This window comes from Macaca fascicularis, chromosome 20, assembly GCF_037993035.2.
Source record: "Macaca fascicularis isolate 582-1 chromosome 20, T2T-MFA8v1.1".
Classification (NCBI taxonomy): domain Eukaryota; kingdom Metazoa; phylum Chordata; class Mammalia; order Primates; family Cercopithecidae; genus Macaca; species Macaca fascicularis.
Genome location: NC_088394.1, coordinates 49,626,578 through 49,646,090, shown reverse-complemented (window position 1 = coordinate 49,646,090; position 19,513 = coordinate 49,626,578). Strand labels below are relative to the sequence as shown.

Genomic DNA, 19,513 nt, shown 5'->3' with positions numbered 1-19,513 from the left:
TTCTGACCAGAACAATACTAGATCAAGACTGGTATGTAACAGGATTTAAAGTAATTTGAAATGTGTTCTTAAACCTGATTTTTGCTTACCTTTCCAATTGTGTTGACTATTTTTAAGATCAAAATGAAAAACTTGTTCAAGAGAATAGAGAACTACAGTTACAGTATCTGGAACAAAAGCAACAACTTGATGAACTTAAAAAACGCATGAAATTGTACAACCAGGTGAATTATTTCCTTATTTAAGAAATAAAACTCAGAATTTTTATCTCAATATTTTATGCATAGAGAAAGCACTATACTACAAAGCAAAAGAATACAGATATATTAATTACTCAGTTTATTAACTGAAGCTATCAGGTAGTTTATGTTCCATAGGGACATTTTGAAGCACTGGAACGTCTTGTAGACTTAGTTTGTTTGTTCATGGCATCAGTCAGTTTATGTTTCATGAGGATAATTTGAATACTTGGAATGTCTCTTGTATTTTCCATTCATAACTCATTGTGAGCTTTTACTTAATCTACTGCAGGAGAATGATATTAATGCTGATGAACTGAGTGAAGCTCTCCTACTTATAAAGGTAAGGTTCTGAAATTCATTGTGATTTTCATGTCTGCTTACAACTGTTTCAGCATAATGATGACCCTTATCTGTAACCCTTACATTTGGAGAATGAATTATTCTTGCATCTTCTGAAACTTAGTATGTCCTTTAAAAATATATATGTAACATATCAACACTACTAAGATTCAGGAAAGTGGTCAGGTGACCTTTAGTTATAGCATATACATATTTCATAATGACATCAAAGTTACATTAAACCAGACCTCAAAAACTCTCATTTAAAGCATTTTCTTTAATTATAACAAACATTTTACTTTTACCTGCTTCACTATTTAACTAATCAACAATTTTCTGCCCTAAGAGACCTTGATGCACACCCTTTAAGTAAAATATTGAATTATAAATATCTCAAGAAGATAGTTTTTAGTTCTAGAATATTCTGTTATTTACAAGGAGACACAAAAAATACACTCCTTTTAGATCACAGTGTAGATTTTAATCAAATGAAGAAATAAAAATAAATGTGCATGTTTCTTTTATATGTTATAAAGTAACAAATTATTTTTTGATTTCTCTATAACTGTTCCAATTGTCTATCCAAATATTCAAATTTGATTAACAGATAAATTTCATTTTTTTCCATCAGGAATGAAGCAGTCCTGATATGTATATCAGGACTTCCTCTATCTGTTTTCAATTAATGAATTGAAAATTGATGAATCAATGAATTGTTTATTGATATATCTATATTAATTCATAAAATCACATCTTAGAAATTTTTGTTTCAGTCATAAAGCATGTTTTTATTTTAGGCTCAAAAAGAACAAAAAAATGGAGACCTTTCCTTTTTAGTGAAAGTGGATAGTGAAATTAATAAAGATCTAGAACGCTCTATGAGAGAGCTGCAAGCAACTCATGCAGAAACAGTACAAGAGCTGGAAAAGACAAGAAACATGCTAATTTTGCAACACAAAATTAATAAAGATTATCAGGTAATGTAATACACTAAATGGGGAGGGTACATTTTCTATAATATTCTGCTGATTATTTACTTTTCTAAATGCCTTATGTTATCACCTGTTATATTATCTATTATCATCTATTGTAATCTATTAACATATCACATCTCTGCAATGTAGCCTCATAACTAGGTACTTAGTTAGAATAAATAGTTTTAAAACAAATAATGTGGGGTGTTTTCTGTTTTTTTGGTTTTTTTTTTTTTTTGAGACAGAGTTTTGCTGTTGTCGCCCAGGCTGGAATGCAGTGGCGTGATCTTGGCTCACTGCAACCTCCACCTCCTGGTTCAAGCAATTCTCCTGCCTCAGCCTCCCAAGTAGCTGAGATTACAGGCGCCGCCACCACGGCCAGCTAATTTTTATATTTTTATAGAGACGGGGTTTCACCATGTTAGCCAGACTGGTCTCTAACTCAGACCTCAAGTGATCCACCCACCTCGGCCTCCCAAAGTGCTGGGATTACAGGCCTGAGCCACCATACCCCACCACAAATAATGTTTTTAAAGTCCCTGATTTTAAGGAATGAGTAGTGGCAATGAAATCACCTTTGTTAGCATTAGCACATTCTGCAAGTGAGTTACAGTTATCCTGAAGTCATGCCATAACCATATTGTCTTAGCTTTTAACAAAATGAAAACATATCTCCATAAAAAGGAATCTGGAGTTTTTTCTTTCTTCTGATTTGTGAATATTGCCAAGCATAATTTTCTAAAGTGTAAGCTGTTTGAGGTCAGGAAACCATGGTTCATAGCTCCTACTATTTCCAGGATCTAGAAAATGCTTGAATCATAGTTGCTTTGAATAATGAAAATAGAACTAATCACAAGTGTTAAAACTTATTATCTCTTATTTTGTAGATAGAGGTTGAGGCAGTAACCCATAAGATGGAAAATTTGCAGCAAGACTATGAACTCAAAGTGGAACAATATGGTCATCTTCTTGATATCAGGGCTGCACGTATCCAGAAACTAGAAGGTACAACATACATGATTTTTTGGTCCGCAGTAACTAGAGGAATGGATTTTATAACAGTTGATAAAGTCATCCAAATCTGCACTTACCGTGTATTTTTGCTGTGTTTAGCCCTAATTCATAGCTAGCTCACTCCAGCTTTGACCTCTTGGGTTCAAGCAGTACTCCTAATTTTTAATTTTTTTTTTTTTTTTTTTGAGACGGAGTCTCGCTCTGTCACCCAGGCTGGAGTGCAGTGGCCGGATCTCAGCTCACTGCAAGCTCCGCCTCCCGGGTTCACGCCATTCTCCTGCCTCAGCCTCCCGAGTAGCTGGGACTACAGGCGCCTGCCACCTCGCCCGGCTAAGTTTTTGTATTTTTAGTAGAGACGGGGTTTCACTGTGTTACCCAGGATGGTCTCGATCTCCTGACCTCGTGATCCGCCCGTCTCGGCCTCCCAAAGTGCTGGGATTACAGGCTTGAGCCACCGCGCCCGGCCTAATTTTTAATTTTTTTGTAGAGCCTATGTTGCCCAGGCTCATTTCAAACTCCTGGACTCAAATGGTCTTCCCGCCTCGGACTCTCAAAGTTTTGGGATTACAGGCATGAGCTACCACACCTGGCCTTGATTCTTTTCTACTCAAGAATTTTTAGTAATTCCCTACTGCTTTTTAAATTCAGTGTTGCAAGCAAGATTTCAAAGTACTTCATAAATTACTATAGTTTCAAATTTACCAGCACTTTCTAATTTCTCTTCGAAGCAACCTGTGCAACTCAGCCAAACAGATCCTCTGCCTGCTCTTTGCAGATATGTCGTGCTCAGGCCCACTGCCGTGCCTTTATTTTTGCTGTTTGCTCTGCCTAAAGCTCCTTTCTACCATGATTCCAAGATACACACTTCCCTGCTTTGAAACCTAACACAATACTCACCTGTGCTAGGAAGCTGGTTCTAGTTATTCCTAGCTATCCCTCTACTTGAAATGTCCTTACAGTGATTTTTGGACTTTAGCAAGTAGAAAAATCACTTGAAGAACTCATTTAAAATGTAGTTTCCTGGGCATTACCCCTAGAGGTCCTGGGGCCCATTCTTTTTTATATTGTATTTAGAAATAACTGCAAGCTATTCAGATGCAGGTACAAGACTACATGTTGAAAAAAACTAGCTCAGCACTTACCAACCCAGTTTTCTTCTCATGCACTCAAAAGCTGTATGTTTGGGGAGCATATAAGTGTTCTTCAGTTGTTGGAGTTTTGCATATTCTCCGTAACCACAATGTAAGTTCTACACTGATAAGTATTTTGTCTCTCTTTCATGTCCATGTCCACTACATACCATACTTATTTCAGTGGTCTATGCCAGCAGTAATTTTACACTCTTAAAACTTTGAGGTTCGAGAAGGCCTTTATTCATGAGTTATACTTAATTGATATTTATCATAACAAATTAAAAGTGAAAAAAATTTAAATATTTTTAATTTGTTAAAATAATAATAAACTTATTGCATGTTAACATAAATTACAGTACTTATTTTTTTAAGTTATATTTTCCAAAACAAAAAAATACTTCAAGAAAAGGGACATTGTTTAAAATTTTTTAAATTTTTAACATTTTGCAAATCTTTTTAGAGACTGGCTTAATAGAAAACAGCTGGATTTTTATATCTGCTTCTGCATTTAATCTGTTGTGATATCACACATCATGTAACCTCCAAGAAACTCCATTATACACTTGTGAGAGGATAAAAATGAAAAGGGCAGATTACATTGTAGCATTATAATAAAAATAGTTGTGACTTCACAGATCCCCAAAATGGTTTCAGAGACCATCAGGGGTTTCCAAACCACACTTTGAGAAACTCTGATCTGGGTAGAAGAGCTCAATAAATATCTTTATCTGATGAAGCAGCGTTTTCCAAAAGTCGAGGAGCAATGTGTACCTTTTATTCCAAGTAGTACTCAATAAAAATTTGCTTAATGGAATTTTCTTGGTTAAAAGGGAGGTCACAATGTTTGGGATTTTTATTCCTTTCAAGTCTTACTAAATTTTAACCATCATATTTTATCCCCTCAATTCATTGATTCACTCCATAAACATGATCAAGCCCCTAATGCATCCTAAGCAAAGTGCTGGGCAGGGAGAATACAAATAGGAAAAATCAAGGCACCACCCTCATGGAACTCCTAAGATGTTGACAAGTAAATAAATGGTTATGTTTTACTATGAAGAGTGTAAAACTAAGAAAATCTAAAGGTATCAAGGAAACATTGAGAAGAGAATGCCTATTTCTGCCTTAAGATTCAGGGAAGACTTCACACAGTAGGTATGGAGTCTTTAAAGATGACAGAATTCACTACTAAGTAAAAGTAATATATGGCATTACAGGCAGTAAGCAAAGCAGGGAAAGATGCCCTAAATATGAAGTGTTGCAGTACATTTGAGAAACTGCACTGTAGATCCATCCAATTGGAGTTCAGGAGAGTCAAAAAAGGAGGAGAACCTGGAGATAAAGCCAGAAGGAACAAAATTGTGAAGGCCCTGTTTATACCCTGATTGATGAGGTAGACCCTTATTAACCTGGAGAACCACAGAGGGATTTTAAAGTAGGGAGTGATACACTCAGAATTGCATTTTGGAGATTATGCTACAGGTATTGAGGAGAAAGAGGAAGATTTGAAGGAAGGAAGCATTTTGAGTTCCATAATAATCTGGATAGTAAACTGGAAATGTAAAATTAGGTACAGTGGAAATAGAACAAGAACAAGTTTGTTGAAGAGTTAGGAAACAGTATTGAATGGTAGTGACCCTATAGATGTGAGGCAAATAAAATAAAAAGAGTTGCTGTTTTATGATAGTCTCAAAAAAAAGAAAAAGGGGAATTGAGGCTGACTCTGTGAGATCTAGCTTGGGCAACTGGATGAATGAATGAATGAATCATCACTTAAGCTTTAAAGTACAGAAATAGCTAGAAGACAATATGGGCTGGGCACGGTGGCTCAAGCCTGTAATCCCAGCACTTTGAGAGGCCGAGGTGAATGGATCACTTGAGGCTAGGAGTTCAAGACCGGCATGGCCAACATGGCGAAACCCCATTTCTATTAAAAATATTTTAAAAATTAGCCAAGTGTGATGGCAGGTGCCTATAATCCCAGCTACTCGTGAGGCTAAGGCAGGAGAATCGTTTGAACCTGGGAGGCAGAGGTTGCAGTGAGCCGAGATTCCACCACTGCACTCCTGGGTGACAGAGTGAGACTCCGTTTCAAAACAAACAAAAAAACAAGACAGTATGATACATTCTGTTTTGAATATGTTGTGTGGGATACCTAGATACATAGAGGGTTAAACAAAACATTAGAAATATAGGAATGGAGTTGAGAAGATAAATATGAATTTAAAATAGTAATATGGAAGCCTTTAGCATATTAATAATGACAAAAGTCATAAAAGTTGATGAGATCACTCATGAGAATATGTAGACTAAGAAAATAATTAAAAACAGAAGCCCAGAAAACCAGCAGAGAAAGAGAAATCCCAAAAGAATGAGAAGAAGGATAGGAGGAGAAGCAGAGATGATGATGACATGGAAGCCCAGGTAAGAAAGACAGAGTGCACTAATGGGAGATCCTCATCAGTGTCAAATGTAGCAAAGAAATCAAGTGATACAAGGACCAGCGTTCATTGCGTCTAGCAATTAATTGATTATTGGTGACTTTTTCTGGAGCAGTTTCACAGAAAAGTAAGGCAGATATTCACGTTGGTGATATTTGGTTGGCCTATGTATATAACATTGAAACGATCGTCACGATCAGGGTAATAAACTTATCCATCACCCCACAAAGAAGAAGAGTATAAATCTTACTAAGTTAAAGGAAAGGAGGCAGCAGAAAGAGAGACTGACTTTCTAGGAAAGAAGACAATGGGTGGAGCAGAGGCAGGGAAGCAGGTGAAAGCCAGGTAGTGACCTCAGCTGTTCAATCAGAGGGCTTTTTTTCTTTTGATCTTTTTCTCCCCTTCTTCGTGGCTTAGACTGTATTACAACTGAGGTTGCAATTTTGTTGTTGCCTAATAGGTGATGTCAAAACAGAAATGATAAATTTGTGTACGATAAAGTATTATTTACAGAAAAACAGTGTAGTCATAAAATTTAAAATAGAAACTATTCACCGGAAGTACTCATTCCTACCACTTCAAAAGCCAGTTTTCATTTTCTTATGTCAATATTTTGAAATCTCTAAACTGTGTGTCTTCTCTTGCAGCCCAATTAAAGGATATTGCCTATGGCACCAAGCAGTACAAATTTAAACCAGAAATCATGCCAGATGACTCTGTTGATGAATTTGATGAAACCATCCACTTAGAACGAGGCGAAAATCTATTTGAAATCCATATCAACAAAGTAACCTTTTCTTCTGAAGTTTTACAGGCATCTGGAGATAAAGAGCCTGTCACTTTCTGTACCTATGCTTTCTATGATTTTGAACTACAGACAACTCCCGTAGTGCGAGGCCTTCATCCTGAATATAACTTCACTTCTCAATATCTTGTTCATGTTAATGACTTATTTTTGCAATATATTCAGAAGAATACTATCACCCTTGAGGTCCACCAAGCTTATAGCACAGAATATGAAACAATTGCAGCATGTCAATTAAAATTCCACGAAATGCTTGAAAAAAGCGGCCGAATATTTTGTACAGCAAGTTTGGTTGGTAAGTACAATGTATAAGCTTTGGGTGTTTGAATTACTAATTTGGTTTATATATTGATATAGTACTCTACTATCTTTTCTTACATATTAAAGGTGCCTTTAGAGCACAGACAGCGTTCTTTACCCACAGTTAATTGGACTATCTTAAATGTCACTGATGCCGAGCACAGTGGCTCACTCCTGTAATCCCAACACTTTGGGAGGCCAAGGCAGGTGAATCATTTGAGGCCAGGAGTTCCAGACCAGCCTGACAGACACAGCAAAACCCCATCTCTAGTAAAAATACAAAAATTAGCCAGGCGTGGTGGTACATGCCTATAATCCTAGCTACTTGGGAGGGTGAGGCAGGACAATCGCTTGAACCCAGGAAGCAGAGGTTGCAGTGAGCTGAGATGGCACCACTGCATTCCAGCCTGAATAACAGGAGCGAAACTACATCTCAAAAAAAAATGTCATTGATGATGTCAGCACAATGGCTATTAATTTTTTAAAACTTGTAACTTTGGATGTTTATCGTATTGATACTCTGTTTGGCTAAATTATGTAATTTATAAATAAATTTATGTATTGAACTATAGTTTAATAGTTTATAATAATTTAAATTATAGTTTAATAGTTATAACTAATATAAATAATAATATAAGCTATTTATAAAATTATTACTTTTTTTAAGACCTTATGTTATCACTATTAGTAGGCACCGGGAATAAGGTGGTCAGTGGTAAATAAGAGAGACAAAACTACCCCTTGTAGCTTACCTTCTAGAGAGGATTACAGGCAATACAGAAAAGTTAATCAGAGCAAGAGGCTAAAGGGAGAAATGGCAGGTTGCAAATTCAGGTAAGGGCTTCTCTGAGAGGGTAGTGTTGGCAAAGAATGAAGATCCATGCCAGGATCCAGGGGAAGAATGTTTCAGGCAGAGGCCATAGCAAGTGCAAAAACCTGAGGAGGTGCAAGCCTGACAGTGGGAGGAACAGCAGGAAGCCCAGTGGCTGCGGCAAAGGGGGGATTCAAATGATAGGTGGGGCCCGATCATGTTGCAGAGCCTTGTACGTCAGAGTGAGGAGTTTGGATTTTCTGAGCTTTTAGAAAAATCACCCTGAGTGCTGTGGAAAGAATAGTCTGAAGCAGGCAAGAGGGAAAATAGGACCGTTCTCAGGCTATTGCATTGATCAAGGAAAGACGATGGTGGCTTGGATTAAGATGGTAATGAAAGTGGCGATAAAAAGTAGTTATATTCAGTACATATTTTATTAACTTCTCCTTCAAGACTTGCTTATCAGTTGAATGTGTGATAATGAGGGAAATGGATGAAGCAAGAATTTCTGGCATGAGGAGCTGGAAGAATGGTGATACCATTTACTGAGATAGGGAAAACTTGGAAAGGAGCACATCTGATAAAGAAAACCAAGAATTCTGTTTGGACAGGTTAAGATTGACCTGCCTATTAGACATCCAAGTGGTAATGTCAGGCTGTTGGTTGGACACACCAATCTGAAGGTAAGGGATAGAGATATAAAAGTGGGAGTTGTTAGCATATAGAATATATTTTAAGCCATGAGCATAGATAAAATCACATAGAGAGTGAATGTAGATAAAGGAAAGAAGGTGGCCAAGGACCAAGCCTTTGGAAACTCCAAAAGTAAGGCCTCAGGAAGAGGAGGAAGAGCCAGCAAAGGAAACTGAGGAGTGGCCAGTGATGTAGGAGGAAAACCAAGAGTCTGTGGTACCCCAGGGACTAAGTGAAGAAAGTATTTGAAGAAGGAAGGAGGGTGACTTAGGGTCTTGGGACAGATTTTATTTTATTAATTGAGTGATCAATTGCATAGGTAATATATTCACATGACTCAAAAATCAAAAAGACGTCAATGTCTACCTCCTTCGCCTTCTCCTTAGCCACCCTGGGTCCCCTCACCAAAGGCTACAGATTCTTTCAAAGATTTTTGTTTGTTTGTTTGGGGTGTTTTTCCATAAAGACAGGGTCTCACTCTGTTGTCCAGGCTGGTCTTGAACTCCTGGACTCAAGCAGTGGGCCCACTTCAGTCTCCCAAAGTGCTGGGATTGTAGGCATGAGCCACTACACCCAGCTTCAAAGATCTTTTATGCATATACAAGCAAATATATATTACATTAATATTATTCTTTTAGGACTTATTTTTAAATGATTACTTCTGTCATACTGTGTCTTGTGCTGCTGTAGCAGAATACCTAAGTCCAATATCAAGGTGTTCACATCTGGTAAGGGTCTTCTTGCTGCATAATAACATGGCAGAAGGTTTAGAGGGTGGGAGCGAGCAAGAAGGGGCCAATCTCAGTCTTTTATAATGGCACCAATCCTACCCATGAGGGTGGATCCCTCGTGGCCTCATCACCTCTTAAAGGTCCTACTCATAATACTCTTAACAATGATAGTTAAATTTCAGCATGAGTCTTGGAGGGTACAAACATTCAAACTATGGCAGGCAGATAGTAAGTCACATTTGTATGCTGATGAGAATGATCCATTAACAGGGAAAAAAATTGATAAAGTAGGAAAGAGTAGGGGTAATATTTGTAATAATCTGGTGTGTTCAGAAAAGTTTATGTATAGAATATTCTCTATTTGACAAATATTAAGTAGCCTTTATATACTAGTTCCTCTGGTAGGAATATATTGGTGGAAATTATGGCACTTGCTCTCAAGAAATTTACAGCGTATTAGAGAAATAGACTGGTGAACAGATGGGCCGAAGCAGTCAATGCCCTAACAAGGACATACAACATCCATGAAGGAAGCACAGGGCTCTATTCTCCTGGGAGCCATACAGAAAGTCTTCCCCGCAGAAGACAGATGAAGAACTGGCTGAGTTGAGAGGAGTATTGAGGGTGTGAGGGCAAACGTCGTGCAAGGGTATACTGCATGCGACATGTGTTTGGCATAGCTCTGACATTTTCCCTTATGCTTGTGATATAGTATACAAATGGGAAGGTGGCAAAGATGTCTTGAAACTTGAATTAGAATGTGGAACGTCATATTTATAATTTTGAGGTTTCATATTGTAAATGTTAGACAACATTGAGTGCAACTTATTTTTAAAAAGTATTATACTATAGCATCAAAAAGAATCTGTGGAGTATTTGATTCAGTGTTTAGGTTTTTTAAATATATTTCAGAAGGAATGAAATAGTACAAATTGGAATATCTCAAACATAGTTTGATGTAGTTCTTTAATAATATTTAGTATACAATGAAACTCATACTTCAGAAGTAACTATTTTCTTCATCTGCTGTTTGCCAATCTCACATCATTTGTGCAAGTCATATTATTTTACTCAGCATAAAATGTATAGTTTTAATGCATAATGCCATTGATGTATTTTTACTGGTACATATTTTAATGCATGAAACTATTTTAACCTTGGGTTATGTGTTGATTTGTAGGAACAAAAGGAGACATCCCAGATTTTGGCACAGTGGAATACTGGTTCCGATTAAGAGTTCCCATGGATCAAGCAATTCGACTTTATCGAGAAAGGGCAAAGGCTTTGGGATATATAACATCAAATTTTAAGGGGCCAGAGCATATGCAGTCGGTAAGCTCATTTGGCTTTAAGACCCTTTTATAACATAGAAATTTTATAATATTTATTTATGTGTCATGCTTTAAACTGAAATCGTTTTCTTTCACAGCCATTAAGTGGCTTTTTTTAACTTTTATTTTGAAGTAATCATATACTCACAGGAAGTGGTAAAAATAGTACAAAGAGATCCCCTGTAACCTTCACCCAATTTCTCCTAATTGTAACATCTCGCATAACTATAGTATAATTTCAAAATCGGGAAATTGACATTGGTACAATATTATTAATTAGGCTACATACCTTCCTCAAATTTCATCAGTTTTTACATGCACTTGTGTGTGTGTGTGTGTGTGTGTGTGTGTGCGTGCACGTATGTGTGTAGTTATTCTTTGCAGTTTTATCACATGTATAGATTCATATAACTACCACCAAAACCAAAATACAGAACTGTTCCATCAACACAAAGAAACTCCCCTGTGCTACTCAGGACACTTTTGAAAAATTAATCATCACAATACTGCTGTCATGCATCAAAAGACTTTTGTTAAAAATTCTACTGTTAAGGAAATAAACAGCTGTTATTGGACTATCAGTTACTGTGCTTTCAAATTATTTCCTCATGTTAGGTTTCTGAAGTGCAAAGTAGAATACAAAATTAATATTCTGTTTCTGGGAACTGGGAATTTAAATGCAACTCCTTAGGGCAGCATTTCCCAAACAATGTTTCGTGGAGTCTTAACGACCATATTTTCATATTAGTTCCATGAATCAATAAATGCAGAAGGCCTTGAATTGAGCAAGGTTAAATATGATTCTTGACTTTAGGGGTTCCCATATACAACATGAATCTTTTTTTTTTTTTTTTTTTTTTGAGACGGAGTCTTGCTCTGTTGCCCAGGCTGGAGTGCAGTGGCGCAATCACCACTCATTGCAAGCTCCGCTTCCCGGGTTCACGCCATTCTGCCTCAGCCTCCCAAGTGGCTGACACTACAGGCACCTGCCACCACGCCTGGCTAACTTTTTGTATTTTTAGTAGAGACAGGGTTTCACCATGTTAGCCAGGATGGTCTCGATCTCCTTACCTTGTGATCCACCCACCTCGGTCTCCCAAAGTGCTGGGATTACAGGCGTGAGCCACTGCGGCCAGCCTATATTACATGAATTCTAATAGGCAATGTAAAGTATGCACTCACATTGAGTAACAGAGGGATAGGATATAGTAGAAACATTTTGTATGTCTGTTCAAGTCATAATTATCTTACCTCTTTTTTTATTTGGAACTCCCTCACCTCCAATCCATGGAGCTGGGTTCCCAGTAGCCGGATTTGTGTTAGCAGATCCCATTTTCTTTCACTCCCCACCCTATTATAACTAATGATTTGAGAATACCCACTTGACACCAGTTGAGCCAGTCAGATTCTTCCCTCTGAGATCAAGAGAAAGCAAGACATATCTGGAACACGTAAAATTGGGGGCTGTAGGCAGCCATCATCTACCATATTAAACAGTGAAGGTTAGACAATAGGTCTGAAGAAAGAGAGTAATGAACAAACATACAGAAAAAAATGGAGACCAGATGGAGAGGACATTTTGCTGGTTTCTAGGCCACTGCCTTCTGAAGGCCCAACCACATTTCTAGTCTATATTCCATGAAATATGCCTGTAACCTTAAAGTCCCTTTTTTGTTGTTTTTGCTAGATAGAATTAATTTCTATGACTTTCAGTTAAAGAAGCATGACTAATATCACACTGATTTCCAAACTTAAGAAAGAGTGCACCTGCTTCCAGAGACCATCTTTCTGGCCAGTATTCCTTACAACACACTTTGGGAAATGCTGTTATGGGGATGGGAGTTAGAAATAAGGAGACCCACATTGTTTGGTTTTGTAGTGTAAAGCTTTTTAGATTCCCAGATTCTGACTTGAGTAAGTTGTTTCCTGGTGGAATTTCAGCTCTGGTAGGTAGACTGAGGGGAGAAGTGGAGGTACTTTTTCAGTCATTCCTCTCAGCCTTCTATTGCTGAGGGCAAACTAGCCCTGGGAAAGCAATATTGTGATTCACTACTTAGGTTTCTCCTCTCCACACACCAGATTTCTCCACTAAGGAGATTATGACGACAGCTTTATTTTTTCCTCCTCCAATAAACTTCTCATGGAGTCAGGGTCCCAGATGCTCAATCCAGATTCAGAAATGCAGAGGGATGCCTTTGTGGAAGGTAGAGACTCCAGCACTAAACCAAACAAAGCACAGAAACACTAGCATTTTCTTTGTTCCAGATCACATCAGCCATGGAATATTTAACGGTCAGCGCAATTCTTTTCTAAAATACCTGTGTGCCATCCATCTCAGTAATGGTTCCAGAGGAACCATAGAGTAGTTTCCGGCTCTACCTAATAACTCCTTTTGTTCCTCTCTCTCCTGAAGTATCCTCCCGGTCCTAGCTCTTTTTCCCTTCAAGGTTCATCTCTGACTCTGTTCTCATTTTCTCATAACAGTTCGACTTTGTTAATACTGGCTCATTTGGCCTCAGGTATCTGCTTCCTCAAATCCCAACAGTTCAGGATGAGGGCCAACCCAAATATAACAGAATCATTACTCTGGGTGGGCAGGTGAATGTCTTTTAGTTAGGATGTTCATCTTTGGACCCACTGCTAACTATAGTCTTAAGTTATCAAATAGAATTGAAGAACATCAGATTATCATTTTTCTGGGTTTTATTTGATTTTAGCACCAATCTCTACATGTATGCTCAGTCTCTAAGGTTTATTGCTAATAACACAGGATCATCTATTCACACATGTTCTAGGGAATACTGATTTTCCATTAGAATCAAAGTTGATTTTACAGAGAAATTATGAGGTAAAAATACGCAGCTTTTGTCGTTGACAAAATTATCTTATTTGGGGCTTGGCAGCTGCTGTTTATCTTTTAACTGTATTGTTTCCGTAATATAAATATGTATGTTTTTCCAGTTAAGTCAGCAAGCACCCAAAACTGCTCAACTCAGTTCTACAGATTCCACAGATGGCAACTTAAATGAACTTCACATTACAATAAGATGTTGCAACCACCTGCAGTCCCGAGCAAGCCACCTGCAGCCACACCCATATGTTGTGTACAAGTTTTTTGATTTTGCAGACCATGATACAGCCATCATTCCCAGTAGCAATGATCCACAGTTTGATGATCATATGTGTTTCCCAGTGCCAATGAATATGGATTTGGATCGGTACCTTAAGTCAGAGTCTCTGAGTTTTTATGTTTTTGATGATAGTGATACCCAGGAGAATATTTACATAGGAAAAGTCAATGTGCCTCTGATTTCGTTGGCACATGACAGGTGTATCTCAGGTAAGCCTATGTTCTTGAATCTATAAAATTGTAAAAACAAAACAAAATTATATCTTACTGTTATGGATATGATTTATAGCTAATCATCCTAACCTCTTCTAAGTCTTTAAACTTTAGGCCTATATTAGTATATTTTAAAAATTATTTTCTTACTAGTTGCTCTAGGGATTACAATGTGCATCTTATCCCAGTCTACTTAAAATTAATACTAACTTAATGGAATTAAATACTTAAGGTATTTAAATTAAATATTTAATTCAATTAAAATATAGAAAATCTAATATTTCATTCTCTCTCATCTCCTTTTTGCAATTATTATCATATATATGTATATAGTATGCCTCTCTATGTATTATATACCCAACAATACAATGTTGTAATCATTGCTTTATAAAATCTTATATTCTTTAAAAAAGTTAAGAGAAGTAAGAGATGGGAGAAAATATATAATTATAGAAGACTTTGATATTTACCTACATATTTGCATTTTTGGTATTCTTTATTTCTTCCTGTAGATTTGAGTTACTGATATCAGTTTCTTATTCCAATATAGCTCTATATCCTTCCCCTTCTTTGTGCTATCACCATATATGTTTTGTCTTCCTATGTTATGAACCCAACAATATAATTTTACAATTATCGTCGTATGCAGTTATCTTTTAAAACAGTTAAGACCAGATAAAATGTATATTTATACTGTTTTGTAATTACCTATGTAATTACCTTTATTGGTCTCTATTCCTTTGTGTGGACTTGAGTTACCATAGGTGTCTGTTTCCTTCAGCCTGAAGAACTTCTGTGATATGTCTTGTAAGTTAGGTCTACTGGCAGTGAATTTTCTCAATCTGGGAGGATTCTGTTATCTGGGAGTGTTTTTATTTTGCTTTTGTTTTTTGTAGGATAGCCTTGCTGTATATAATATTTTTGGTCAACAGTTTCGTTTAGCTTGGTTTTTAACTTTCTGCACTTTGAGTACCTCAGACCACTTCTGGCATCCATTGTTTCAGATAAGAAATCAGTTGTTAATTTTATTGTGGTTCTCTCATACTTGATGTTGTTTTCCAGGTTTTTCTATTTGTTTTGGCTTTCAACAGTTCTTCTGATGTGTCTATATGTGGATCCTTTTGCATTTATCCTACTTAGAATTTGTTGAGCTTCCTGTATGTGTAGTGTAATGTAATGCACCACATTTGGGGAGTTTACCGCCATTATTTTTTCAGTTATTTTTCCTCCTCTTTTTTTCTTCTCCTTCTTGAACTTCCAGTACATGTACCATATGTTGGTATGTTTGATGGTTTCCCCACAGGTCTCTGAGGCTCTATTCATTTTTGTTCATTTTTCCTCCCATTCTTCAGATTGTATAATCTGTTCTGATCAACATTCACGTCCATTAATTCTTTCTTCTACCAGTTCAGATTTCCTACTGAACCCTCTTGAATTTTTTCATTGCAGTAATTATACTTTTCAGCTCCAGAATTAGGGATCTCGCTCTGTTGCCTGGGCTGGCCTTCAACTCCTAGGCTCAAGCAATCCTCCTGCCTCAGCCTCCTGAGCAGCTAAAACTACAGGCACATGCTACTGCACTCAAGCATTATAATCTCTTACTATATTCCCTATTTGATAAAACATTATCATTATACTTTCTTTTTAATTCTCTAAATACGCTTTCTCTTACTTCTTTGAACATATGGATAATAGCTGCTTTGAGATCTTTGCCAAGTCTAACATACGGTCATCCTCAAAAAATGTCTATTGATGGTTTTTGTGCTGTGTGTACAGTACATTTTCCTGTTTCTTTGCATGTCTCATAAGTATTTTGTTGAAAACTGGACATTTTTGGAGAATATATTGTAACGTCATTTCCTAGGTGGTTATTGTTGCTATTTTTGTTTGTTTGGTAACTTGCCTTGACTAATTCTGCAGAATCTGTTTCCTCTGCTGTGTAAGCCACTGATGTTTCTGCTAAGTTTTGTTTCTTTTTTTCTTTTTGTTTCAGTTTTAACCATAAGTCAACATAGCTTAGTGGTCAGCCAGTGATTGTTCAAAGGTGTGCTTAAACACCTTAGCCAGTAGGTTTCCACCCTTTGCCTATGGGTCAGTGTGTGGCATGGAGGATGCATTCAAATCAAAGTTTGGTCTACAAGCCTGCCTCAGCTTTTACTTTCCGAATTGACTAGACTTCTCATTCAACCAGGGAGAGATAGCTTACCAGGGTTTCCCCTGAGCATTTACACAGCTTTATGCGTGCCCGTAGCCTTCCACATCATGAGCTATAAATAGGATCTTGTCAAGTCCCACTTTTTTTTTTTAGATGGAGTCTTGCTCTGTCGCCCAGGCTGGAGTGCAGTGGTGCCATCTGGGCTCATGGCAACCTCCTCTTCCCACGTCTCTTCCCGTGTTCAAGCAATTCTCCTGCCTCAGCTTCCCAAGTAACTGGGATTACAGGCACCCGCCACCACACCTGGCTAATTTTTATATTTTTAGTAGAGACAGGGTTTCACCACCATGTTGGCCAGGCTGGTCTCGAACTCCTGACCTCAAGTGATCCACCTGCCTCAGCTCCCAAAGTGCTGGGATTACAGGCATGAGCCACTGCACCCAGCCAACGCCCACTTTTGATATCTTATTCCTTGGATCACCCTTTTAAATTGTTGGCTGGCCTTCTGGTGTTTTGGCTTGCCCCAACCAGTATTGAGACCTCAAGCTGTCTGTGATGTTGACCTTCTCTGATTGTTTGCCATTGAGGTTGCTGTTGTTTTTAACAATAGCTCTGGGCATGAAATTATCTATATTTTGTCCACATATAGTCAGCGCCCTACAACAGAGGCTGCCAGTCCTCTTAGCCTATCGTAGCCTGGGAGAACTTCTGCAAAATGGGACTAGGGAAGAAAGGGGAGGATGAGAGCAGTCCCACAGATTCCTACTGTTCTTACTAAGGTGCAGTAGATTTTCTAGAGTAAATGCTTCTTGATTTATCCAATATCTTTGATCAGTTTCCAGAATCCTTAAATGGTTGTTTCTGACCATTTTGTCCAGTTTTTTTAATCATTTTTTAAGAGAGGATTTGCTGAGCTTTTTACTTAGCTATTCTGGAAGTCTTGCTATGCCTATAAAAGTTTATCACCTCATGTTCTACTTACATCCTTTTATCCTACCCAAAGTCTAGAGTTCGGGAGTTTTTTTTTTCCAGCCAGCCATTAAAAAGAGTATCAACATTTGAGAGCAAAGTAAAGGATAATCTTACGCAAAAGCTAACACTTGAAATTTAGGTTTATGGCGGTGCCTGTAGTCCCAGCTACTCCAGAGGCTGAGTAGGCAGATGGCTTGAGGCCAGGAGTTCAAGGTGGCCAGTGTGCTATGATCGCATCTGTGAATAATCACTGCACTCCAGCCTGGGCAATGTAGTGAGACCCTGTCTATTTAAAAAAAATTTAAAAGATAGATAGATTTTTTTTAAGTCAGAGATTTTTTTCATACCCAGAAATCAAGTGCAACTATTAAAATTTGAGACTCAATATAGCAGATTCACATTTCTTTGGTTACTGCTATTTGCTGTAGATGGTCCATTTATTTTATGGACTTTTTCTGTGCTACTGTTAATTTGGAGTGATTTAACAAATCCCAACAAAATACATTTAAAATTATAATAGAATTATATGGTAACGTAAAAATTTCTTTAGATGTGTAAATTATTTGAAATTTTAAAGTATTAATATATTTTTCTTTAGAGACAAGCCTTGCAAAAACTTTCAAGTCAAAATGGAGGATACTTGAGCCTTCTCGAAGGAAGGCTAAGAATTCTGAATAATCTCTGAATTTAATTTCAGTGAATTAAATTATTTATAAATTAATTTTCTCAGTATTATCTTTGAGGCCTTAACTTCTGAAGGAAGTCTACTTGAGGGATGAACCTGTCATAGATCGTTTTGTGTTTATTCTACTCTCTAAGCCTTCTGAATTCTGAGTAAAAGCCAAAATTAGGGGGTACAACCGCCTGGCTAGCTCAGTCGGTATAGCATGAGTCTCTTAAAGTAGAGAGTTCTTTGTTCTTTAATTCTTACAGTAATAGAACTTCACCCTAGCATTCATTAAAATTGTTGTAATTTGACAGGAATATTTGAGTTAACAGACCATCAAAAGCATCCTGCTGGCACCATCCATGTTATATTGAAATGGAAATTTGTTTACCTTCCACCAAGTGGATCGATAACAACGGAAGACTTAGGAAATTTCATTCGCAGAGAAGAGCCAGAAGTTGTTCAAAGACTTCCTCCAGCGTCCTCTGTTAGTACACTAGTTGTAGTGAGTAACAGTGACCTTTAATTTTTTTAACAAGTATAAAATTTTGAATATAAAACTTAAGAACTAAGCCTGTGACCCCCACCAAAAAAAAAATTAATAGTAATAGCTAAAGTCTTATCTGAAATCTAATGGTCATCATACTCAGTCTGACATATTGGTTGGTTTGTCTTAGGCACCAAGACCTAAACCAAGACAACGTTTAACACCTGTAGATAAGAAGGTATCTTTCGTGGATATCATGCCACGTCAGAGTGATGTAAGTAGTCAACACTGAAAATAGTGATTTTTTCATAAGAAATATTTGAAATAAATTATATAGGCATACTATTCCCTACCTAATTTAAATGGAAGCAGGTGAATAAAGTATGTCTTTTCCCATTAAAATGATCGCTTTGTGTTTTGGCACTATATGTAAGTGTTAACTGTTCAAATTTCTTATCTAAACCCTTTTTTGGGCCCTTACCTCTCTTTAGCTTCTGCCCCAATCCTCTGCTCCTATTTATTTAAAAAAAAAAAGTCTTCAAAAGTTTTCTAAATTCTGTCTCCTTCACTTCACATTGTTTCTTGGACTCACTTCAGTCAAGCTTTCATCCTCATAAAACTACTCTTAACTAAGGTCTCAGTGACTTTCTCTCTGCCATATGCCATAGTCAATTCTAAGTGCCTATCTTAGTCTCCCAGGAGCATTTGACACGGTGGAATACGGGCCTCTCTTCTCTTGGCCTCTGGGACACCATACCTTCCTAGCTTTCCTCCAAGTTTACTATTATACTTCTCACGCTCCTTAACCATACGTTTAAATGTCGACGTGCCTCTGTAGTCAATCCTTAGACCTCTTCTCAATCCATATCTACATTAAGAGATCTCATACAGCCCCATGGCTTTAAAAAGCATCTATATACTGACACGTTCATATCTATAATCTTTAGTCTAGACCTCACTGCTGAATTTCATATTCATTTTCTTACTACCTATTTAATGTGCAATGAATGTTTAATAGGAATTTAAACTTAACATGTCAGAAACCAAACTTCTGATTATACCAACCCTCTTCCAA

The 19,513-nt window shown here is 37.3% G+C and overlaps 1 protein-coding gene across 11 annotated transcripts in view; it reads left to right on the top strand.

Moving 5' to 3' along the window:
* Nucleotides 1-19,513, top strand: part of RPGRIP1L (RPGRIP1 like) — a 99,402-nt gene that overhangs the window by 41,674 nt on the left and 38,215 nt on the right. For 6 of the 11 annotated variants that reach the window (XM_074026696.1, XM_074026693.1, XM_045381654.2 and 3 more), the window contains exons 11-19: nt 118-224; nt 532-582; nt 1,379-1,558; nt 2,443-2,560; nt 6,791-7,243; nt 10,664-10,815; nt 13,776-14,154; nt 18,266-18,456; nt 18,629-18,712. In XM_074026696.1, coding sequence (XP_073882797.1) covers nt 118-224; nt 532-582; nt 1,379-1,558; nt 2,443-2,560; nt 6,791-7,243; nt 10,664-10,815; nt 13,776-14,154; nt 18,266-18,456; nt 18,629-18,712 — 1,715 coding nt within the window. The remainder of the gene's footprint in view (nt 1-117; nt 225-531; nt 583-1,378; nt 1,559-2,442; nt 2,561-6,790; nt 7,244-10,663; nt 10,816-13,775; nt 14,155-18,265; nt 18,457-18,628; nt 18,713-19,513) is intronic. The other 5 variants (XM_074026695.1, XM_074026692.1, XM_074026697.1 and 2 more) reach the window with 1 other exon arrangement.